General features: G+C 56.0%; 2 protein-coding genes across 2 annotated transcripts in view; one reads left to right on the plus strand and one right to left on the minus strand.

Annotated features, from left to right (window-relative positions):
- On the plus strand, positions 1-18732 carry ABCC2 (ATP binding cassette subfamily C member 2). The gene is made up of 32 exons (XM_054831577.1): positions 1-210; positions 619-792; positions 1262-1387; positions 2441-2575; positions 2994-3116; positions 3457-3512; positions 3767-3998; positions 4601-4782; positions 5394-5571; positions 5958-6212; positions 6693-6758; positions 7277-7414; positions 7732-7878; positions 8179-8263; positions 8354-8420; positions 8615-8741; positions 8878-9054; positions 9158-9325; positions 9626-9812; positions 10672-10804; positions 11780-11885; positions 12148-12367; positions 12839-12993; positions 13935-14090; positions 14184-14383; positions 15010-15136; positions 15542-15643; positions 15739-15882; positions 16155-16313; positions 16581-16747; positions 17097-17291; positions 17725-18732. Exons 1-32 carry the CDS (start codon positions 169-171, stop codon positions 17852-17854), a joined length of 4659 nt encoding a protein of 1552 aa, XP_054687552.1. The 5' UTR covers positions 1-168; the 3' UTR covers positions 17855-18732.
- A 345-nt stretch (positions 18733-19077) lies between these two features.
- Positions 19078-23405, minus strand: part of DNMBP (dynamin binding protein) — a 35802-nt gene continuing 31474 nt past the window's right edge. The window contains exons 13-19 of the mRNA XM_054831578.1: positions 23224-23328; positions 22891-23019; positions 22088-22420; positions 21472-21654; positions 21199-21397; positions 20647-21101; positions 19078-20329 (exon numbers count right to left, since the gene is read on the minus strand). Of these exons, the coding sequence (XP_054687553.1) occupies positions 20144-20329; positions 20647-21101; positions 21199-21397; positions 21472-21654; positions 22088-22420; positions 22891-23019; positions 23224-23328 (1590 nt within the window). The 3' untranslated portion in view covers positions 19078-20143. The remainder of the gene's footprint in view (positions 20330-20646; positions 21102-21198; positions 21398-21471; positions 21655-22087; positions 22421-22890; positions 23020-23223; positions 23329-23405) is intronic.

The following is a 23405-nucleotide window of genomic DNA, read 5'->3' on the forward strand; positions in this document are numbered from 1 at the left end:
GTGGTGTTACACAATAGCACCAAGTTAACAATTAACTGTGTGTCATCAGGGATTTTGTCCCAACACCACTTGAGGGTGTGTGGGGACTTTTGTCCCAAGCATCCACCCCGGACTCTCACAGCCAGGCAGAGCGAGTGGAAGGAGCCACCGTCTCTTCTCATCTGAGCCATGTCGGCAGCCCTGGAGGAGTTCTGTGGCTCCGTCTTTTGGGTGAGTGGCTGCATCGCCCCATCACCTGTTCTTGGGGCAGGATGCTCGGTGGAAGGGGAAGGCAGTAGATCCCAAGGCTCACAGTGTGTTCAGCCAGTGGGACCCAACTGCCAGCGGTCGGCCAAGGTTCTGGTATTTATCCAGGGCAGCCATGGCACTGAGCGCTGTGCACTGCCTGGGTGGTATCCACAAGACAACGGTGTAAATGATCGTTCCCTGAGTGAGCCCTGTCCTGTTTTAGCCCCGCAGCACAGCTGGGAACGCGGGACACCCTGCACGGAACTCTCGGGGTGCAACGGGGTGGAGCAGGGTGGGCAGGAGCTATAGGAGTGCTGGCTCTTGTGCTGTGAGCCAGATGAGAGTCGAGCCATCCCAACTGACTTGGCTGTCTGTCCTTGCTGCCCTCAGAACGTCTCCTTCCTCGCTCGTCCAGATGCTGACCTGCCCGTGTGCTTCCAGCAGACTGTGCTGGTCTGGGTCCCTCTTGGTTTCTTCTGGATTTTGGCTCCATGGCAGCTCCTGCCCATGTGCAAATCCAGAGCCAAGAAATCGTCTGTGACCAAACTCTACATCATGAAACAGGTAGAGTGGGGCTGAGGGGGCACAGAGGGCAGGCTGGAGCAGCTTCAGATGGAGAGGTGGTGAGTGGAAAGCCGCTGGGCTGGAGTCAGGTGTGGGATGGAGAGATGAGAAGTGTAGGAGAGAAGGAGCAATGGGCTAGGGCACCATCTGGGACAGAAATGTAAAGGGGAGCCCAGGATGAAGCATATCTGGGACAGAGGGGATAACAGGGCTGGGATGCACTGGGAGGGAGAGCTGAGGTGTGTGCTGGGCTGTTATCCTCCAAGCTTAAAATGATGGCAGTGCTCCTATGGAAATGCTGCAGCTTCACAGCACCCTAGAAAGCTCTCCTGGGCCAAGTTTGGGTTGGAAAGGGTGTAACGGTGTATGGGGCACAGTGCTTTTACACCTGACTGCATTGTCTCCCAGTGTTTCCCAGTGCTTGCAATGGGCTGGGTCTCCTCTCATGCCTACTCCCCTCTCCCCGCAGGTGCTGGCTACCTTGCTGATGCTGACAGCAGTGGCGGAGTTGGCCCTGGCATTTGTAGAGGACACGGAGCAGGACCCCCTGCCAGCTGTCTGGTACACAAACCCCAGCCTGTACATCGCCACCTGGGTAAGGGATCAGCTGGTAAACGTGCTGCATGTCACCAAAGAGACAGAGTGTGAGACCGTGGGGCCAAGCAGCAGAAAACTTCCCATAGCACAGACATCAGCTGGAAGCCGTGTCCACGAGGGAAGCATAGCCTGAAGGATTGGCGGGGACTAGCCCTGAACGTGTGTGGGTGGTGCACAAGGGCCATAGGTTGAGGGCAGGTGTCTGATAGTATGGTGCTTTGTCCTTTTATCCTTAAAGCTGGGATAGATACTATGCCTGTGAGCGTAGCTGAGCTCTCTGGCTGAAGGCTTAGTAGCAGCAGTATGGGTTTCACAGCGTGAACATCAGACCGTGGCTTGCTGCTCTGATGTCTCACAGCTTCCCATGGGTTGCTGCTCAGTTTCATGTGAAGAGCTGAGAAGTGTTACAGGATACCCAGGCAGAGAAGAAAGCTGAGGACATAGGGGCTATTAGCTTGATGGAAGTTGTAGCTATCTTGTGTGAGACATGGGATATTCTAACAGTCTTATCAAAGCCATAACGCTCAGGAGCTACACTTAAAAGCAAAAGTAACACCCCTATTTGCTATTCTTCATATTTTGTCATGTCATTTAGTTTCACGTGCAGAGTTCATGTGAGATTATAAGCCAAGGGGACTGCCCAGAGAGGTTGCGCTGCTGGGTCTCTGATCTGGTTTTAATTCCAGGTCTGGAAGCAATATGCAGGAGACAGGGTGTGACTCCTCACAGCTGGGCGTATCTGAGAATCTGGGGTGAGAACAGCTAAAAAGAGAAATAGTGCCCTGCTGTAATGTCAGGGTGTCTTCAGACCTTACTTTTCCTATGAGGAGCCTGATTTTACGTATTCCTGAAATAAACCTTTGTCCTGTGCAATTAACTCCGAAGCTTATGCAGGGTTGGCAGTGACCTCAGGCACTGGGAGCTCAGTGTCTTCAAGGCAGAGAATCCTGGCAGATCATGTGTGCTGGCATCATGCTCCAAAGGCATCTTTAGAGCCTGAACAGAGTCCTGCAGCCCTACCTGAACCACTGACTGATTTTCCTTCTACCAGCTCCTGGTCCTGCTGATCCATGAGGCACGACGCTTCTGCTTGTGCAGAGACTCGGGGATACTTTTCTGCTTCTGGACACTGTCCCTGCTCTGTGGGATATTGCCACTCCAGTCGCTCCTCCGGAGAGCCCTGCAGGTTGGGTTTGGCAGGAAGCTCTGCACTTCCCCATGGTCTTGTTCTGTCTGCAAAGAAAGTCCCTTCAGACTTCATCTCTTGACAAGCTCTCAGTGGTATCACTGAGGTCCCAGCTGCCCTAGGGACCCTGGAGAACCAGAAGAGACCTGAGAAGGAATGGCTCTTTGAATTTGTCCTGTGTCCTTGGGGAGGCATAAGCTCTCCAGTGCCAATTTCTCCCTTTATGGACTTATGGGAGGAGGTCAGGGAGAAGCAGGGAGGGGTGGCGAAGGGAAGCTGAGCCAGGACCCAGAGCAAGTTTTGCACTGCCCTGTTGGGGTCAGCCATGTTCGCTGTCCTGGGGATGGATCTTGTCTCTGAGGGCCAAGTGGCCTTGACATAAACCCCAAAAGTCACTCTGGTCTTTCCATTCCTGCAGGCACCAATCTCTGATGTGCCACGGTTTGTCCTTTTCTTCACCTCCTATGGACTCCAGCTGCTGCTCTTCCTTGTCTCGGGCTTCTCAGACATTGCCCCAGAAACAAAGGAAATCATGAAGAAGGTGTGAGGTCCATGCAGGAGGGCTTGGGGTACCATGTCCCGGCTGGCTTTGCGTGGGGCAGGGTGGGCTCCATGCAGAGACTCCTCCTGGTCCCTGTGGGAGGGCAGTCTGGGGGCTTCAGCAAGGGGCACAGCAAGAGCTGGAGCCTGCAGACAGGGGCATCTGCATGTGTGCCCAAGAAGGGCTGCTTCTGGCTGTGAGATGGGGTTCCTGGGGCTGGAGCCAGCACAGTTTGAAACTTTTGGGATTCCTTAATGGCTGGGGGTGCTGAGTCAGCTCTTGTCAACACCATCCCTCAGCATCAACGATCTCTTGGTACCAACTTTGCTTTGTACCCTAGAACCCAGAGATGACAGCCTCCTTCCTGAGCTCCATCACCTTTGAATGGTACACCAGGTGAGCTGGGCTCTGTGGGAGGTTGGGCTGGTGAAATGTTGGGGTGGTTTAGGGCTGGGCCAGTGCTGTTTCAGGGAGCCTGCAGCTTGGCACGGGCTGCTTGGAGTTAGTCGTGAGAGGCACTACATTCGGTGCAGTCTGTGCAGCCTGGGCTCAGGGCCAGGCTGGGTGTGAAGGTTCTGCATCTGCAGCAAGGACTCTCCCTCAGGTCTAGTGTGGGAGACCTGCTGAGGGGAGATTTCTGTGACCCACAGCATGGTTTTCAAGGGCTATCGCAAGCCCTTGGAGATAGAGGATATCTGGGAACTGAAAGGTAAAGACAAGACGCAGGCTATTTACACTGTTTTGGAGAAGAACATGAAGACTGCGGTGAGGAAGGCCAAAGCAGAACTGGAAAAACGGAAACGCAAGAAAAGACGTCAGGAAGGTGGCCCAGACCATGGGAACAACATGAGTAAGGCCCAGAGCCAAGACATCCTGGTGCTGGTAAATCCCTTCCCACTCCTGGCCTTGCATGGGACTGAGACATCCAGGTCCAGCCTTGGGGAGTAGGGTCACCTCACCTCCCTGCACCCCCTTTGCTGGGTTTTCCCCATTTTGATTCTGCGGGACCATGAGCAAGGATGGGGGAACCCATGACAAGGTCTTCCCTGTCCTCAGCAGATCCCTGTGTTTTGAGAGACCACGAAAGTCTCCATCCTTCTGTCCTACAGAAGGACAGGAACCACTCTCAAGTCTGCAGTACAAGGAGCTCCCTTATCTCTGTCTTTCCCTAACCCTGATACCTCCCAGCAATGAGGTCAGAGTGAGCATCACTCTGTGATTCTTCCTGAGGTGCCTGTTTTCTGGCCTGAGCGGCTCAGGCTGGTCTGGGGTTTGCAACAGCTGTCTTTGGCACATCTACACAAGAAAGGTGTTAGTATTGGGGGTGTATGACATGAGCAGAGATCAGTGAGAGGGAACGTGACGGGGTAAAGCTAAGGCTTCATTCAGGATACCAGGGCTGTGGCACTGCCCTGGAAGCACCCTTCCAGGTGCAAGGAGCCTGCACAACCAGCTCCTTTACTTCTGTATGGGCTTCCCTCTAGGAGGAGAAGCAGCCGAAGAGGAAGAAGAAGGAGGACAAAGGGGACTCTGGCCCTCGCAAGGATTTCCCTAGGGGCTGGTTGGTGAAAACCCTGTGCAAGACCTTCTGGCAGAACCTCCTGCTGTCGGTGGTTTTCAAGTTGGTGCACGATGGACTTGTGTTTGTCAGCCCCCAGCTGCTGAAGTGAGTCCTTTCTCGCTGTCCCTGCCCTGTCCTGGCTTTGCACCCAGCCCCACCACCTCCCTATGTGTACTGCATCCAGCCCCACCACCTCCCTATATGTACTGCATCCAGCCCCACCATCTCCATATGTGTACCTCTCCTAGCCCCACTCCCTGGGGACATTTTGTGCCCTCACCAAAGGTCTGAGAATGTGTTGGGTTACAGTTTAATTTAAGAATTGATCTGAGCTGGCTGCCAGCTGTTACAGGTGATACCTTACTCCCTGCTCCCTACGTCCTTTGTTACGCAGTCCTGCTCCCTCCTTGGAGTCAGTCCTGGCTCTTCTTTGGGGCCCTTCATGAGTCAGTCCAGCTCAGCCCAGCAGGACCTGCCGTTTGTTTTGCAGAGCTGCAGTCTCTGCGGATGATCTGACGCAGGTGACCTGCTGCTGTATGTGAAATACAGTGTCCCTGGGGTGCCTGGGGTCCCCAGCTTGCTGAGTGTCGAGCCAGCTGTCTGGGCAGGATCTCTGTCAGTCCTCTTGTGAGGATGCTGTCCCTGCGTTGGTTTGGAGCATCCTGCCTGGGTCTGTCTCAGCAGGGTGGGGTCTCATGGGTCACTCTGCCCTCCAGGCTGCTGATCGCCTTTGTGTCGGATGAGGAGTCCTTTGCCTGGCAAGGCTATCTGTATGCCATCCTGCTTTTCCTGACGGCGCTGATCCAGTCCCTCTGCCTGCAGCAGTACTTCACCTTGTGCTTCCAGCTTGGCATAAACGTGCGTGCCAGTCTCATCGCTGCCATTTACAAGAAGGTTGGTATGGTCCTGTCATCGCCCCTGTTGGCTTCCTCCAAGCTGGGCTGGGGATACCAGCATCCATTCCCTGCCCCATCAGCCCGGGGTGACCAGGGTGTATGCCCCTACCTTCCCAGGAAGACACAGGGAGAGTTTGGCTTTTGGGACATCCACTCAGTGCTGGGGACACTGTGGGTGCTAGTTCTGCCTGGGACCTGGGTGCTGCAGCTGTGTGTTTGACAACTACCAGGGGCTGAGGGAGGTTTCTCTTCAGACCAATGCAACACCCAGGGCAGCTGCTGCTGGGATTCCTGCACAGGGATGTGTTTGCCCCATGCTAATTCCCTGCTCTGCGCCAGGCTGCTCCCAGACTGGCCTGCAGTGACTGTGCTTTCTCTCTCCAGGCACTCACCATGTCCAGTGCCACCCGCAAGGAATCCACGGTGGGAGAGACTGTGAATCTGATGTCGGCTGATGCTCAGAGGTTCATGGACATGGCCAACTTCATTCACCAGCTGTGGTCATCCCCCCTGCAAATTATCCTGTCCATCGTCTTTCTCTGGGGAGAGCTGGGCCCCTCTGTCCTGGCTGGCATCGCAGTCATGGTGCTGCTCATCCCCATAAATGCGTTCCTGGTCGCCAAGGCCAAAACCATCCAGGTCAGTGCTGGGTGCAAGATGGTCTCCCACTCCTGAGGTCCACTGTTGCTCCCCTCACTCATTTTCCACACTCCTCTACCCTTCCCTGTTGTGCTGTGGATCTTTTACAGCCTGGGAAGTTCATCTGACTTGGGCTGGGGGTGTCTCTAGCCTGAGCTGGGGGGCAATCAGCTGAGATGAGCAGGAGGCAGGTGAGACCTGTTCTGCCATCACAGCTGAACTTGAACAGGGCTGGGTACAGCCTTGAGGGCTGAAAGTGAGATATTACCAACCATAAAATAAAGCTCTAGCTTCTATCTGACTACAGGGTGCTGTTTTTTTCCCAGGTTGTCCAGAGCCCCAGGGAGACAAGGTCCAGCTTTGTGGAATGGCTTCTCTGGGCTCTGGAGCCCACCCTTCCCTTCCCTGTGGCAGCTCAGATGTATTTCTAAGGGTGAGCTGCTGTTTGGTTTAGGTGACCTCTGCCTCTTCTGTTTGTAGGTGAGAAACATGAAGAACAAGGATGAACGCATGAAAATAATGAGTGAAATCCTCAATGGAATCAAGGTGAGCAGTGGAGTGGAGACCTCCCGGGCAGCTGCGGCATCCCTTTTCTTGGTGCACTGTACCTGGAGGCAGCACACCTGTATAACCCTACAGCACCAGCGTTATAGTCTAGCTTCGGGCCCCTGTGTCTGGAGTAGCCAAGCCCCCGTCTCTGCAATTCCCTTGGCTTCCTCACCTTTTGAAAGGTTGGCTGGAGAGGAGCTATGGGTACCTGGACTAAGACTTGGGAGCCAAGAGAGGGTTTTCTGGGGCTTTCCTGGATGGGTGAGTGGTGGTGAACAGGCTGCCATGGTGGCAGAGGGGCTGACAGTGACCTGTAAGCTGAGGATGAGGGAGTGGGAATGCTGTGGTGAAGTGCTATAAGCCGTGGGGCAGGACAGGAGAGGGGATATGCAGTGGCCAAGCAGGCTTCTGAGTAAGCCAGGAGCTGGTGATGGAGGTGCTGGCCACCAGACACCTGAGCGTGGAGGTGGGCATTCCTGTGAGGCCAGCACCCACTCACCCTGCTCATCCCACAGATCCTGAAGCTTTTTGCCTGGGAGCCCTCATTTGAGAAGCGAGTCAATGAGATCCGGGCACTTGAGCTCAAGGACTTGTTGAACTTCAGTTACCTGCAGTCAATCTCTATCTTCGTGTTCACGTGTGCCCCCTTCCTGGTGAGTGCCAGTGGGTCTGGGAAGCTGCCCCTTCTTCAGAGCTAGGGTTGGGCTCTGTGGGGTTGGGAACCTCAGCTGGAGTGCTTCTGCAGTGAGGAAGGGGATGGCTGACAGATGCTTGGGATGTGGAGAATGGTCCTGACTGCTGGCAGGAGAGCTGTGGTGGAAGGGGGTCCCATCAGAGTGGTGAGATGGGGCCCAAAAGAGAAGGGAAGTAGGAGGGGAACAGGCCCCCAGCAGGAAGGCACTGTTGAGGTCTTACAGGAGCATGAGGGTCTGGGCTGCACACAACCAGCTTTCCCTGCTATCTGTCCTAGGTCTCCTTGGCCAGCTTTGCTGTCTATGTACTGGTGGATGAGAACAACATCCTGGATGCACAGAAGGCCTTTACTTCCATCTCCCTTTTCAACGTGCTGCGCTTCCCCATGGCCATGCTGCCCTTGGTCCTCTCTTCCCTGGTGCAGGTCAGCCCTCACATAGGGTAGGGCATGCAGGGGGATCTTATGATACCTCTGCCCAAACCAGCACAGGGGGCTCGGGTGTGTGATGGACCTCGGCTTTGGACAGCCAGGGGTCAGTGCACAGGACTCTACTGATGCTGGCTGGCAGTGGGGTGGGACAGGACTCACAGACGTTACACAGACTTGGAGCTCAGAGGCTGGTGCTTGGGGGCTGTGTGTACGGGGTGCTCTGCTTACGGGGCTCCTGCCAGCCCACCCAGCTGCGCCCCATGCCCACATGCCATCCTTTTTCTGCCATGGCAGACCAGTGTGTCAACTAAGAGGCTGGAGCGCTACTTGGGCGGAGAAGACCTGGATACCTCAGCTATCCACCACAACCCCATTGCAGGTAGGTGAACCTCCAGGTTTAGTCCCTGTGGGGCACGGGGTGGCCCAACTGTGGGTCTCTGAGCCCTGAGGTACATCTCTCTGCTGGCAGGCAGCGCTGTGCGTTTCTCAGAGGCCACCTTTGCCTGGGAGCAGGATGGCAACGCTGTGATAAGAGAGTGAGTGCTCTGCGCCATGTTGGGGGCATTTGGGTGGGGAGACGGAGTCTCTCTCTGTTGTTAGTTGGGGATGGCAGTCACCTCTCAGTGCTGCTAGAGGAGAGTGCCCCAGAGACACTGCTCCGGGCTGGTCCCATGCAGGAGTTGGTAAGTGACCTGGCAGTGCTGCTTCCTCAGCCCTCATGTCTTTGCAGTGTCACCCTGGACATCGCGCCTGGGAGCCTGGTGGCTGTGGTGGGGACTGTGGGCTCAGGCAAATCTTCACTGGTGTCAGCCATGCTTGGGGAGATGGAGAATATCAAGGGACACATCAACATCCAGGTGAGAGGAGCTGGCATGGGGGGCTGTGGGGCTGCATGGGAGCTCAGCAGGGTGGCAGCAGGGCAGGACTGGTGCGGTGGCTCAGGACAAGGACAAACTGCAGAAGATGGCAGTGTTCTTGTGTCTCTCTTTCCAGGGCTCGCTGGCTTACGTCCCTCAGCAGGCCTGGATCCAGAATGCCACGCTGAAAGACAACATCCTTTTTGGGTCAGAACTGGATGAAGCCAGGTATCAGCAGGTCATCAAAGCCTGTGCCCTCCTTCAAGACCTGGAACTGCTGCCTGCAGGTGACCAGACAGAGATTGGAGAGAAGGTATCAGTCCAGGGCACTATGGGTTTCCCATAGCACCTGCAGCAGAGGACAGGGCTGTTGCCTGGTGCCAGCCCAGTGCTCAGAGATGTCCCTTCCCTTCCAGGGCATTAACCTGAGTGGGGGCCAGAAGCAGCGAGTCAGCCTGGCCCGGGCAGTGTACAGCAACGCAGACATCTACATCCTGGATGACCCGTTGTCTGCCGTAGATGCTCACGTCGGCAAGTACCTTTTCGAGCACGTGCTGGGACCAAAAGGGCTGCTGCAAAAGAAGGTGAGTGCCTGTGCCCTCCTCCCCACCGCCTGGCCAGGCAGGAATGGCACTGGCACGATGTTGACCATCCATGGAAGTCTGAGGTTGCTTGCTTGGGATAGAGAGGGGTCCTGTGGCTTTCATTGTGGCTGCAGCAGGCAGGAGAGGCCTCACGGTTCCCCAGAGGGGTGCCCTGTGTCTCCATAGCCGGGCAGTGATAAGAAGAGAGGTCCCCAAGCAGGGGACGGAAAGCCTACAGGCCCATGGGTGGGGGGCGAGGGGTGCTCTGATGCTCACTACCCTGCAACCACTTTGTTGCAGACACGGATCTTGGTGACACACAGTGTCAGTTTCCTGCCCCAGGTTGATAACATCGTGGTGCTGGTGGCAGGAGCGGTGTCTGAGCACGGCTCCTATAGCACCCTGCTTGCAAACAGGGGGGCCTTTGCCCAGTTCCTGAACTTGTATGGCAGCCAGGAGGAGGATGCTTCAGAGAAAAATACCACAGGTACTGGGAGTGCAACGGGGCTGCGGCAGTTAGAGGGGCTGTGTGTGTGTCCTGGGGATGTGAAAACCCCATGATCTGCTCCCTCGGTCTGACCTGGCTCTATCCAGCCCAGGCACCAGTGGTGGCTGCTGTGAATCCTTCCCAGCTTCTGGCAATCAGCAGCACAAGGACTTTCTGCCTAAGATTTGCATCCAGACATTGTGTTGAACAGCCAGCAAAGGACCTGTTTAATTTTTTCACTCCATTTTTAGTTCATTTTTGTTTATGGGTCCCATAATCTTCTGTGGCAACAGGCTCCATACCTTAGTGATGCTGGGGTGAAAAAGGTCCTTTGGTTTATTTGAAAGATGCTGCTGGATAACATTTCATCTTTATCAGGTCCTCCAGTGCTATGGGGAGAAGTGGTGTCAGGGCAGGTGGATGCTCACCCTGCCTGGGCTCAGCCCAGTTGTCCAGCCTGGCTATTCCCAGTCCATCCCCACAGGGCTCATCTCCATCTGCTTAAAGAGATGCTCCTGACCTGGAGTGCCATGACCTTCCAGATCTTGCACCTACTAAAGTAACACATCTCCCCTTGAGGTCCCACCGGTGGTACTGGGATAAGTCAGCAGCAGGGACTGCCTCCACGCAGACCTTTAGCCCTATGTCCCCTGTCTGTTCTCCCTTCAGCACAATGGATTTCTTCCTCCTCCAGCTGTATTGGGCTTGCAGCAGGGTTGGAGAAGGTGCAATGTGTGGTGGTAGGACACAGCCTGGGCCTGGGGAGCGGGGTGGAGCTGGATGCAGCAGAGGTGTGGTGCATGGGATCTGCTCTGTCCTCAGTGCCTGACCCTACCTTTCCTCATCCCTGTGCTTGTAGCTGTTGCCTTAGCTGGGGATGAAGAGCAGGGTGATGAAGACATTGAACCTTGTGTGGAGGAGGGCCCTGATGATGTGGTGACCATGACCCTGAAGCGAGAGGCCAGCATCCATCAGAGAGAGTTCAGTCGCAGGTGGGACTTGATCTGAGCTCTCATCAGCTCTCTCCCCTGCCCCCTGCACTGCTCCCTTGGAGACAGGGGTCTGGGGGCTTCCCAGGGGTGTTATGCCTGAGAGCCTCCCTATCTGCTCCTACCACCAGCTGGGCTGGGTCAGGAGCATCTGATCTTGCCTTTACTCACATTAGTGTGTCTCAGCCTTACTCTATGGTCTTCCCTGAAACTCGTGCTGGTGGCTGGTTCTGCTTTTGGGGATGAGGGCTATGATTTCATGAATGCAAATGCGTAGGGCTTCCAGAGGGCTCATTCAAAGCTGCCCCAGTTAGGACATTATTTCCCAGAGGGCTCTGGCACTGGAGTGCCAGTGCAGCATGGGGATGGACCCCAGGAGAGTAGAACTGTTGTGGTTTAACCTGGCAGGCAGCTGAAACAACCACACAGCCATTCGCTCACTCTCCCTCAGTGGGATGGGGGAGAGAATTGAAAAGAAAAAAGGTAAAACTTGGGGATTGAGATAAAGACATTTTAATAGGGCAGGAAAGGAAGAAAATAATAATAGTAATAATAATGATAAAAGAATATACAAAACAAGTGATGCACAGCACAATTGCTCACCACCCAAAGCTGATGCTCAGCTAGTTCTCAAGCTGATCTGCCTCCCAGCCCACCTCCCAGTTATATACTGAGCATGACGTCATATGGTATGGAATATCCCTGTGGCGAGTTTGGGTCAGCTGTCCTGGCTGTGTCCCCTCCCAGCTTCTTGGGCACCCCCAGCCTCCTCGTTGGCAGGGCATGAGAAGCTGAAAAGTCCTTGACTGCTTGGCAACAACTAAAATATTAGTGTGTTATCAACATTATTCTCATCCCAAATCCAAAACACAGCACTATGCCAGCTGCTAGTAAGAAAATTAACTCTATCCCAGCTGAAACCAGGACAAGGACCCATCCAGCACCCTGTGACTAACCATGCCCATCACCTCCCTGCAGCCTTAGTAAAAGCAGCACCAGTTCCTGGAAGAAGGCCCAGGAGGAGCCCCCCAAGAAGCTGAAGGGCCAGCAACTGATTGAGAAAGAAGCTGTGGAAACCGGCAAGGTGAGGAGGAGGGATGGAGTGGGCACTGTGCTGCCTTGGCTCAGTGCTAGAAGACCCTGGCTGTGGCTCAGAGAAGCTGGTGCTGGGTGTCTGCGGCCCCATTGCAGCCAAGAGGCACCGAAGGGGACAGAGCTGCCTGGGGCTGGTGGGCAAGGTGGTGGAGGGGAGCACTGTGGGCAGCGAGGCGGGAGTCCCAAGGCTGTGCTGGGTGTCCTTGGACACGGTTTGCGGGACAGTGGTGATGGGCTGAACTGGTCCACAGGTGAAGTTCTCCATGTACCTGCGGTACCTGCGTGCTGTTGGCTTGTGGTATTCTTTCTGGGTTGCCATGGGCTATGTTGGACAGTACGTCGCCTTCGTGGGGACCAACCTGTGGCTCAGTGCCTGGACTAACGATGCACAGCACTACCTGAACCAGACCTATCCTGTGGAGCAGCGAGACCTGCGGATCGGTGTCTTTGGGGCGCTGGGGGTGTCACAAGGTGAGCATGGGAGCACAGGGGATCCTGCTCACCTCAGCTGCGTGGCCCAGAAGGGATATGGCTTGCAAGGCCTGCAGCCAGCAGTGTAGCAAGGAGCAGCACTCTGTCCATCTGCCTGCTGCTGCCTTCCCCCCTGCTCCTGGCTTAACTGCGGACAGATATCAGACAGATATGAAGCCCACGTAAATTGTCCCAAGAAGTCTATGTTGCCCCCTTAGGTTGAAGATCACTGTCCTTAACCAGTCTGGAGATAGTGCCATGGCCCAAGGTTTTCCAAAAGGGTTAATGTTCTTCTGCTGTGGTGGGACACAGTTACTGGGGCCTCCCAAGAACGTGGGGATGCAGGACTCTCTCAGTAGCTTGCTGAGGAGCTGCTGGCTTGGAGCTGCTTGGTGTGTCCTTTGAGCCAAAGGGTGCCTGCGGCCAGTGTCACCATGAGCTGGTGATGACCGCTCTGTGCTCTCCTTGCAGCTCTCTTCCTGCTCTTTGCAACCATCCTGTCTGCTCAGGGCGCCATGCGGGCCTCCCGGCTTATGCATCAGCAACTGCTCAGCAACATCCTGCGTGCGCCCATGAGCTTTTTTGACACGACTCCAACTGGTCGCATTGTGAATCGGTTTGCCAAGGTAAGAGAACAGCCCCAACATGGAGGAGGTGTTTGTTCCAGCAGGTCTGGAGAGCGCTGGGTGGTGGCATAACCCTGTTGCTGTTCAGCACTGCACAGATGAGCCCTGATCAGGGCCTGGAAGGGACCAGAAGGGCATGGTGGATGCAAGGCTGACTGTGAGGTCAACCACACCCTGGGCTATACTAGGAGGAGAGCGGCCAGTAGATCACAGGAAGTTATTACCTCCTCTGCTCAGTGCTGGGGAGGCCACACCTGGGTATTGTTTTGGGGCCACCTGGTCAAGAAGGATGTGGAGAAACTGAAGAGGGTCCAAAGCAGATTACCAAAAGAGGCAGGAGCCTAGAGCTCATGTCCTTCCGGTTAGGGACTTTCAGCAAAATATACAGTCTTTGCTCTGTAAATGAGACTCATAAAACAAAGAGAAAATGAGAAAGGAGAGAAAATACAGACAGATAGTTTCAAGTGTGCAACAACTCCACTTGTCCTTTGGTGACATCTCTTGATTTTTGGGAATAAAAATATCTCTTAAGATCAAGCCTATGGACGTGCTGAGTTTACTCTGAGATGAGGGAGTATGTGGTGCCCAGCTAGGAGAGGGATGATGACCCCATGGACCTGTGGTCAGCCCTGTCCCTCCTTCTGCTTCAATTCCTGCCCCTGCATCCTGGGTCCAGATGAAGATGCAGTTCCCAAAGCTGGTCCATGCTACAGGAGAATATTATAGAAAACTCTGTTAAGTCAGCCGTTCCCAAGCTAAGAGCTTAGCCCTAAATGGGGTTGTGACCCTAACACCAATGCAGTGTCATCCAATATTTTTGCAAGTGTCTGGCACCGTGTTACCACGTGAGTGTGTAGGAGCCCTGTATGTGTGGAGCCTTTGGGCTTCTCCCTCTCCCTTGGGTCACTGACTGTTTCCCCCTACTTCTTTGTATGCTCCAGGACATCTTCACGATAGATGAGACCATTCCCATGTCCTTCCGCAGCTGGCTCTCCTGTTTCATGGCCATCATTAGCACATTGCTCATGATCACCCTGGCCACCCCATTCTTTGCTCTTGTTATCATTCCCTTGAGCGCCTTCTACTATTTTGTGCTGGTGAGTAACCAGGGCTTGAGAGCACTGCTTAGAGCAGTGTCTTTGTTGCTGCTGGGCTTTGCGTTGGTAACCAAGCTGTGTCCCTCATTTCAGCGCTTCTATATCTCCACATCACGCCAGCTACGGCGTCTGGACTCTGTAACTAGATCACCCATCTACTCCCACTTTGGGGAGACAGTGTCTGGCCTTTCCGTGATCCGAGCCTATGGACACCAAGAACGGTTCCTGCAGCAAAATGAGAGCACCATGGACATCAATCAGAAAAGTGTTTACTCATGGATAATTTCAAATAGGTGAATTTTACTCCTTATGCCACAGCACAGCCTGCAGCACCTCTGCCCAGGGGCTTCTGGGTCCAGAGGGAGGTCCCTGAGATGCTGCAGTCCTCCCTCTTGATCTCATGAGTGTGGGTCTGTGTAGGAACTGGAGGAGCTTGGGATAGGGACAACATCTGTGGGAATGGTGATTTTGAAAGCCAGGGTGTGGCCCCCTGGAAGTGTCCAGAGCCTGGGCAGGGTGAGCTGCACTGTCAAGGGCCAAGATGCTCTTGGTGGGTTCTGGGAAGAGGCGGATGCTCCAGGACAGGTGGGAGCGCGATGGGGGCGGTATCTGGTGGTGACGTGTTATTGGGTAGATACGCTGTGTGTGAGGGTTGTACAGTTGTGGCTCCTCAGATACATGGCATCACCAGCACAGGAGATTATGTGTGAGACACAGGGGCTGATAGATAAAATTAACCTGCTTGCAGAATTGGCTATAGATCACATGCTGTGTAGGTGTGGGTACCACGTGTACAGCATGGGGTGCAGGGCTGGGTGTGCAGGGATGCTGGTGGGGAGCTGGTCTCGCTGGTCGGCCCTGTGTTGGGCACAGGCAGATGCCTCTCCCACTGCTCCTCAGCCACGCTCTCCCGGTGCAGGTGGCTGGCCATCCGACTGGAGTTCGTTGGAAGCCTGGTGGTCTTCTTCTCTGCACTTCTAGCTGTGATTTCAAAGGGCACTTTGGACGGTGGCATCGTGGGTCTTTCTGTCTCCTCTGCCCTCAACGTGAGTCAATAAAAGCTTTTTGTTATTCCAGGGCAGGGCTGTTTCTAGGAGCAACACCCTGATGGCTCTGGGCTGGCTGCAGGATGCTGCCTTGCCTCCAGCTCTGGTCCATGGAGGGGGGATCACGTGGGGTGCCCCATCACGTGGGGAGCTGGAATGGAGCCAGGATAGCACATACCCCAGTGTGAGGGGGATGCTTGCTACCATAGAGAGGCGCACGTTCCTGCTGTGGATCACAGATGCTGCAGCAAAGCTCTTGAAGTGCTGGGGAGAAGGGGCTGTGGCTGGAGAGTGGAGAGTTAGGGGCCAGGCCAGGGATGCTCATGCCCAGGCTGAGTTCCTGAGCTGAGGTGGGAGGTGGCTGTTCCTGGGTCCCACTGAGCATCCTCTGGCTCTGCCACGTAGGTGACCCAGACATTGAACTGGCTGGTGCGGACGTCTTCGGAGCTGGAGACGAACATTGTGGCTGTGGAGCGGGTACACGAGTACACGAAGGTGAAGAACGAGGTGAGGAGACCAGGGTCCAGGCAAACACCTGCTGCACAGCTTGGTGCTAGTCAGCATTGCAGGGTGCAACCCTCCTAACGCTCCTGTGCCCCCAGGCTCCATGGGTGACAAAAAAGCGTCCACCCCGCGGCTGGCCCAGCAAAGGTGAGATCCAGTTTGTCGACTACAAAGTTCGTTACCGACCTGAACTGGAGCTGGTTCTTCAGGGGATCACCTGCAATATTGGGAGCACTGAGAAGGTGAGGGCCTCTGCATCTGCCCTCACTACACCATTTTCATACTGACACGGTGTTAGAGTTGTTTCTGTCCTCTTAGCTTCAGTCGGTGGGCTGGGGAGGGATGGTGATGGGACATGGCTCCTTGGGATGAGCTGCAGGGCAGGGACCAAAGGACACAGTCTGGGAGATGGTGATTGCAGATGCAGCGCAAGAAGACCTACCAGACCAAGATGGAGAGCAGCTGTCCTGTTTTCTTCAACCCTGTCAGCTGGTCTAAATAGCTGCTTCCACAGGTTGGGGTTGTGGGCCGGACCGGAGCTGGAAAATCCTCCCTCACCAACTGCCTCTTCCGGGTGCTGGAGGCTGCTGGAGGGACGATCATCATCGACGAGGTAGATATAGCGACAATTGGCCTCCATGACCTGCGCCAGAACCTCACCATCATCCCCCAGGTGAGCTGACCCCACCTGCCCATGTTCCATTGCTGCACATCCTCCCCAGGCTCTGTTCCTGGGGCGAAGCATCACCCTTAGAGCATCCCTGGGTGCTGTGGAGAGTCCAAGGACCTATGCGCATGCCGTCACCACCTCCCCAGCCCAGCTGCAGGCAGCATGGCGGGCAAGCTGTGGCCAAACTCAGGAGCCTGGAGCAGCTACAGCAGCTACATTCAGCCCTGCTAATGGCCGCAGCATGGCTGAACACGGTGCTGTCGCTGGCAGGACCCTGTGCTCTTTACTGGCACCCTGCGGATGAACCTGGACCCCTTTGACCAGTACACAGATGAGGAGGTCTGGAAGGCCCTCGAGCTGGCCCACCTGAAGACATACGTGCAAGACCTTCCTGAGGGGCTGCTGCATCTTGTGAGCGAGGGAGGGGAGAACCTGAGGTGAGCGGAGGAGTGGTGGCATGCCCAGCTTCCCTCCCTTCCCCTGGTCCCAGGGACCAGCCTGAACAGCAGCCTCCAGCAGAGTGGCTGTCCAGGGATGAGGGCACATAAGTTTCTGGGACTGAAGGTAGGAGAAAATGGTCCAAGAGTCAGGGCTGTCAAGGAGCCAGGGTGAGCCAACCCTTCCACGGTGGCCCAGAGAGCAAGATGCTGAGGGACATGATGCTCAGGGTGGGAGATGATCAGCTTGGGCAGGCACAGTGCTGGGGTCAGGGCAGCATGTGGCAGCAGGCTTGCAGAAGCCCTGCTGGTATCTGCCAGGTAACTCATGTTCCCCACCTCATCCTAGTGTTGGGCAGAGGCAGCTGGTGTGCCTGGCCCGGGCCCTTCTCCGCAAAGCCAAGATCCTCATCCTGGACGAAGCGACAGCAGCTGTAGATCTGGAAACTGACCATTTAATCCAGACAACGATCCGGAGCGAGTTTGTTGACTGCACTGTCCTTACTATCGCCCACCGCCTCCACACCATCATGGACAGCAACAGGTACCGTGGGGCAAGGGCAATGGGGCTCTGGACTCCAAGGTTGGGGCAAGAGGTGGCCAGCAGCAAAGGCAAGGATGGAGCCAGAGGGTCAGGGGAGATGCAGTGCCTGGGACAGCAATATACAGAGCTTCTAGGGGAGTAGGATAGAAGAATGGGAAAGGTGGCCATGCGGTAGTTATGCCTTTGTAGGGAGAAACATTGTTTGGGATCCTTCTTTACAGCAACAGGCCATAGAGGAGTTGTTAACACCTTGTGTGTGTCACCCCACCAGCACAGGGAGGAGAGCTGTGCCCTCGCCTCAGTGCTGAGAGGTGAACCGGAAAATGTGGCAATAGGAGTGAGGGTCGGTGGGGCTGCAGTGCTGGTGCCAGCAGTGTCACTGGCTCGGATCCCGGATCCCGGGAGCTGAGACCTTCTTGTTCCCTGCTGCCAGGGTGATGGTGCTGCAGGCCGGGAGGATTGTGGAGTACGACAGCCCCGAGGAGCTGCTCAAGAAGGAGGGCGTCTTCTCTGCCATGGCAAAGGACGCTGGCATCACGAATATAGAAACCACCGTGCTGTAGGTGCAGTGGAGCAGCGTGCGGGTGCGTGTGCGGGCAGCTCCCTCCCGTTGCCACTCACCAAGCAGCCACTGGCGTCTCCCTGCAGCTGGGCTGCCCAGGAATTTCTCTCTGCAGCTGAGAAGCGGAGAGGGTGGCTTCTCTGGCTGTCAGGGACAGAGGATCTGGACTTGAGCAAGCTGTTAACCTTGTTCCCTCATCCTGCCTGCTGTATGCACAAGCAGCTGGAGCTGCATAATTTATTCCAGTATAGAGGGGAAAAGTTATCTGCCAGGCAGGGAGACATGGGGGGCTTAGTTTTTGTACTTCACCATTGCCAGGGGAACCTAGCTGAGAGATGCTTTAGCACTATGCAATGAAATTTACATTTAATCTAAGAGTGAATGTTATAATTTATTTACTTTTTATAGCTGTTTGTAGTCTTCCAACTAAAAGTCTGACTTTAAGGCATGCTAAATAAGCCTCGGTTTAGCTTTAAACCTGGCTAGTGTTTGGGGGAAGCTGGTAACACAGGTTATACAGACACACGTGGGTGGAAAGTGCAAATTGAGTGGCACAGCTATATTCCGGCATGAACACTACTCTCTGGCAGTGGTGGTGGTGAAGCCAGGTCCTGCTTGCCTTCCCTGTGGCTACAGCTCACTTTGTAGCGCAAAGAAATGAGGCAGTCCCTGGGGCTATAACCGCTAGTGGGGCAGATTTTGGGCTGTGGCTCAACTACAAACCTGACTGTGGTGGAGACAAGCTGGAGAGGTGCAAGCACGCGTGCATGCTGCACTGACATGCACACACATAAAATATAGTGGTTACTGTTGACAAACTCTTGCCCCTTCTTTGAAGTTGTGCATGAAAGCCAGGAGCTGTAGCACTGACCTGGGGTGCTGGCACGCAGGGAGCCTGTGCCCATGTGCACACCACCTACCCACTCACAGCGGGTCAAAGCCATTCACCCCGGCTGGTGGCAGGAGGGACACAAGCCAGCCCTGTCACGTAACACACAGCGGGGGGGGGAGAGGGCAATGCAATCACTTCCTCTGAATGAAGAGCTTTCCTGGGAGGGTTTCCCAGTGCTGAGCTGCAGCTGGCACAAACACCAAGGCAGAAGCATGCTGGACCCCACCAACAGGTAAACGTTCTCCCTGGCCCTGCGGGGCTTACGTGAAGTCTGTGGGCTTTGCCCCCCCCAGCCCAGCCCCGCCAGGCACTCCTCCCAGCTCTCCTGACACTTGTACAGGCACCTCCTATACACAAGGGCAAATCTTTATTTACAGAGCAGCAGTACAGGGGATACAAATATCGCCCCAAGAGAAAGGGAGCTTCCCTCCTTCAGGGCATGGCAGCAGTGGGTAAGGCACCTTGGCAAAGGGCACCACATGCCTCCCAGAGAGGGCCTTGCCCGCCACAGAATGTCAGCACCATCTCCAGTGCCCTGCAGGAAAGCACAGGTGAGGCAAGTCTGGGCAGAACCCCCAAAAAATCAGGCTGGAAGACAGCCTGTGATTTACCTTCTGCCCTGCCCCAGCCCAGGGCAGCCAGGTGGGCATGTCAGTGCAAAGATGGGTCTTGGGCACAGGAGATACTGCGCTAACAAGGGAAGATGGTGTTCTGGACCTCTGGCTCACCTGGAAGATGAGAACATGATGGCTGTTGCTAGCAGCAGAGCTTGGAGAGGCCCAAGCCCCTGGGAGACCAAGCATGGGGATGAGAAACCTGCTAGGGGCTCTGCTGTAGGGGCTTTCAGAGGCTGGGCCCATCCCAGCCCTGGAGCTCTACTCCCAGCGAACCTCAGGGCTGCTCCCCCAGGCAGTGTGTAGATGTCCCACCTTGAGGTCCTGCACAGCCAGGTGAGACCAGGCTCCTGCTGCTGCTGAGAATGCACAGGGAGCATGTTCACAGGGCCCAGGTTGCTTTTAACACTACTTGGCTAAAGATGGAGTCCAGAAACTCAGCGTTAGCCTTCTACCATATAAAACCACAGCAGCTCCTCAGTCGAGTCTTACCCTTCTAGGCTGTGGCCCCAAGCTTTGCTCCCCTGCTCCCAGCTGGACAGAGGAGCTTCAAACAGCAAAGGTAAACTCGCCCCTGCCCTCACACAAGCTGCCTGCTCCTGCCTGCCCTGCCAGCCCACCCTTCTTACTCCCCAGAAGGGGAGGTGGCAGCCACCATGGTGGAGCACTGCATGGCTGCGAGGGACACAGCCTCAGGGCGAGCAGTGGGGGCTGCAGGGCTGGCCAGCCCCCGCGAGGTCCCCGGCAGGAACAAGGCACAGGGTGCAGGTTCCTGCCCACTGCCTCACGTGTACTCTGTCTTCCTGATGTAACTGGAAGGCACGTAGCCCTGCTTCCCGTGTGCCTCGGCCAGCCACCACTCCCGATTGCCCGTGATGTCCTCAAACTGCAGGATCCTGAGTCTCTGGTTAGCTGACACACTCAGCTCGTTGGTGTTTCGGCCTTTGAAGGTGTAGAGAGCGTAATAGACCTGCCAGACAGAGGGAGAGCGTCAGTTGGATGGTTGTGCCACACAGCCTTGCTGTTGCATTGCATAGGATGTGTGGGCTTTTGCTCCTCTCCCCAAACAGTGACAGGCCCAGCGCCATCCTGGCCCCTACCAGAGCTGCCCGTACCTGCCCACCCCCATTTGCGGCCTAGTTCTCTGCATATCTGCTGTTGGGAGTAAAGCTCTCATCCTCCACCTCTCCCTGGTCACTGCTAGGGAAGAGGATGATTCAGCCCCCGCTCAAGTGAGGGGGTCAGCCCTTGGCATCCCCAGCCCCGCCGGCCAGGCTGAGGGCTCACCTGGTTGCCCTCCGACTCGCTGCTCTCCAACCCAGAGTCTCTGTCCTCCACTGAGGGTGTGGGCCTGAGATGTGCTTTGGTGGGGTGCCCGTTGCGAAAGCCAGGGCTGCAGCCCAGCTCGGGGCGGCTGTAGCGACGCTGAGATGTCACTGCAGCAGCCTCCAGCGGGGCTGTCCTGTCACCAGAGCTAAGCTGGGGCAGAGAGTGGGAGTCCGTCTCCAAGGGGGGCTGCGGGGACTGGTACAGGTCTGCTGGGGAGGCCGAGTCCTGTGGGGGTTTCTGAGTGAAGGTGACAGCCGCCCCGCTGGGGCTGAAGGTCAGCGTGGTGTTGCTTTGGGGAGAGGAGCTGCTGTGCTCTGACTCGTTGGAAGAGTGGCTGCCCACAGAGACGTCCGACTGGCTGCGGCGTGGGTTGTAGGGCTTCAGAAAGGAGCTGTACACAAAGCCCTTGGTCACTGCAGAGAGGGAGAGGAAGGGAGCTCAGATTTGGGCACAGGGGGACCACAGGAGGGGACTCACAGCAGGCACCAAGGGCAGGGAGCAGCTACCTACCCCCGTTGTCTATGAGCCAACGATTCTGGCTGCCCATGGGGTCCTTCTTCTTGATGACACCCACGATGTCTCCTTCCAGCAGTGAGACATCCAGGTCTTGGGCAGCATTGAAATTGCGGTCTGCCTGGAAGAGACTCTCTGGGGGGTAGCGGGCTAGGAGGGCAGCTCTGACGTCATCCGACTGCAGGAGGTAGCTGGGCTGCAGAGGAACAAGGAAGGTGTGAGTGGTTGTCCCAGGCTCTGCAAGCCCTAACACGGGCAGAGGGAACTCACCAAGCCGACAACGGGCTGGCGCCGGGCAGATTGCCGCTCCACGCTCTTCCTTTCAAAAGGCTTCTTGGGAGCTGCCTGGGACTCTGGGAAGAAGGTGAAGGCCTGGAGCTGCTGGAGGACTCGACTGTGCTCATCCTGGAAGATGGCGATGAGGTTCCCCTCCCTGCTGGACACCTTCAGCAACTGGAACCAGAGCAGGGTTGGGGGTCAGGGTTAGATGACAGCTGCTGGGAAAAGTGGTCAAGAGCTACAGCAGAGACCACACCAGCTCCCAGGCCAAGCGGGGCTCTGAGTTCTGCCTGTGCCTTGCAGCAGGCCCAGATTTGCAGTCCTGCCTGGACCCAGCCCTGAGTGGTCACCAAACTCGTGACCTGAGATTCTCCCAGGCAAATGCTCTCCTGCCCTTGCTCCAGGAGCAGCCAGAGTCTTCACCATCTCTAAGCACAATTGCATTGTGACCCTGCAATCCCTGCCCTGACAGCATCCCACAGGACCCCTCCTGAAGGCACCTGGGGCCTGAAACTGCAGCAGCAGCTTTCCCTGCAACGGGACGGGTCCTAGAGAGGCTTGGGGACAAGTCCTGCGCAGAGATTAGCGCTGTGCTCTGGGAACCCACCGACAACAAAGGTCTCAGCTCCTCCAGGGCCAGGCGCACGAAGTCGCAGTGTGCCTCGGCATAGCCCCGCACACAGCTGGCAAACAGCTCCTTGGCGAAGCGCAGGAACTTGGGCAGCTCGTCCAGCAGCTGAGCATTGAGGGCCTCGTAGTTGTTACGGGCTGACTGCAGCTCCTCCAGTGTTCGCTTGTCCTTCAGCTTCTCAGCTCGCTCCGTGCAGTTGTGGAAGTCGAGGAGCTTATCAAAGCGTTTCTGCACCAGCTTATGGGGCCCTGCAAACATGCTCAGCAGCTGGTTCAGGGGCGAGCTCACCAGCCGCTCTGTCCGCTCTTTCTGGTGGGCAGAGATGCAGAGAGCAGGTGAGACAAGCGGCTCTCTTCCACTGTGTGGTGAACACCAGCAGCTCACCCTCCAGCACACAACCTCCCCAACACAGCATAGGGTCTATTTTCCCGATGGCACCCACCAGAGTTCCAGAGGTCCCTTCCACCAGGAATTATTCCATAATCTTACATAAATGTGCCAGCATGGGCAACGCTATGGGAAATATCTGAACCGCTCACATAGAGAGCATTTCAGGCAAGGCTGAAAAAAACCTATGTATCTAACAGGCACGCTCAATACACATCATAAACCCACAGGTATCAAAGCTCTCGGGAGGGAACAGCAACACAGGAGTGCTCACCCCTCTCCCAGGCTGTGTTACCCTCCCCGCAGCCTCCCAGGGGCTGCCTATCTGCAGCAGGCCCCCAGGGAGGGCCCAGGGGGGTGCCCCCAGCCCACGAGAGCACAGCCCCACTCACGAAGTTGGAGAAGAGCTGGTCGCTGATGAGCCGATTCACTTTCTGGAACTGGTCCAAGTCCGCACTGCCCTTCTCTGTGCACAGGTCCCACATGCTCACTGCTGCCAGTGCCTTCATGCAAGCTGACTCCTACACCAGGGACACACAGTCAGCACAGCCACGCTTGCTGCCCAGGAGAAGAGGCCTCCCAGGGCAGCCCAGACCCTCAGAGATCATCCCCCACCCCAGCAGGGCTGAGGGCAGGAGCACTGGCCAGAGGCACTGCAGGTACACACCGTGCAGGCAGGAGGGGCAGTGCCCATCGGGTTAAGCATCACGTCCAGACTGACTCACCCGAACGTGCTGCAGGTAGAGGGAAAGGTCCCGGATGAAGGACTTGATCAGCCGCTCCTGCATCCGGAAATTTTTCTCTGTCTCTTCAAAGGCTTCATCCTTCAGCTGTGAGAGAAAATGTCTCAAGGGAGGCAATGGAAGACTCCAGCACCCCCCAGAGTGCCAGATGCAGGGCCTCTGGC

Source organism: Grus americana, chromosome 7 (genome assembly GCF_028858705.1).
Source record: "Grus americana isolate bGruAme1 chromosome 7, bGruAme1.mat, whole genome shotgun sequence".
Classification (NCBI taxonomy): Eukaryota; Metazoa; Chordata; class Aves; order Gruiformes; family Gruidae; genus Grus; species Grus americana.

Coding starts and splice junctions, on each gene's coding strand:
- ABCC2 (XM_054831577.1), top strand. CDS start 169: ATGTCGGCAGCCCTGGAGGAGTTCTGTGGCTCCGTCTTTTGG. Junction 3,999..4,600: donor GCCAAGACATCCTGGTGCTG/GTAAATCCCTTC, acceptor GCTTCCCTCTAG/GAGGAGAAGCAGCCGAAGAG. Junction 8,421..8,614: donor GGCAACGCTGTGATAAGAGA/GTGAGTGCTCTG, acceptor ATGTCTTTGCAG/TGTCACCCTGGACATCGCGC.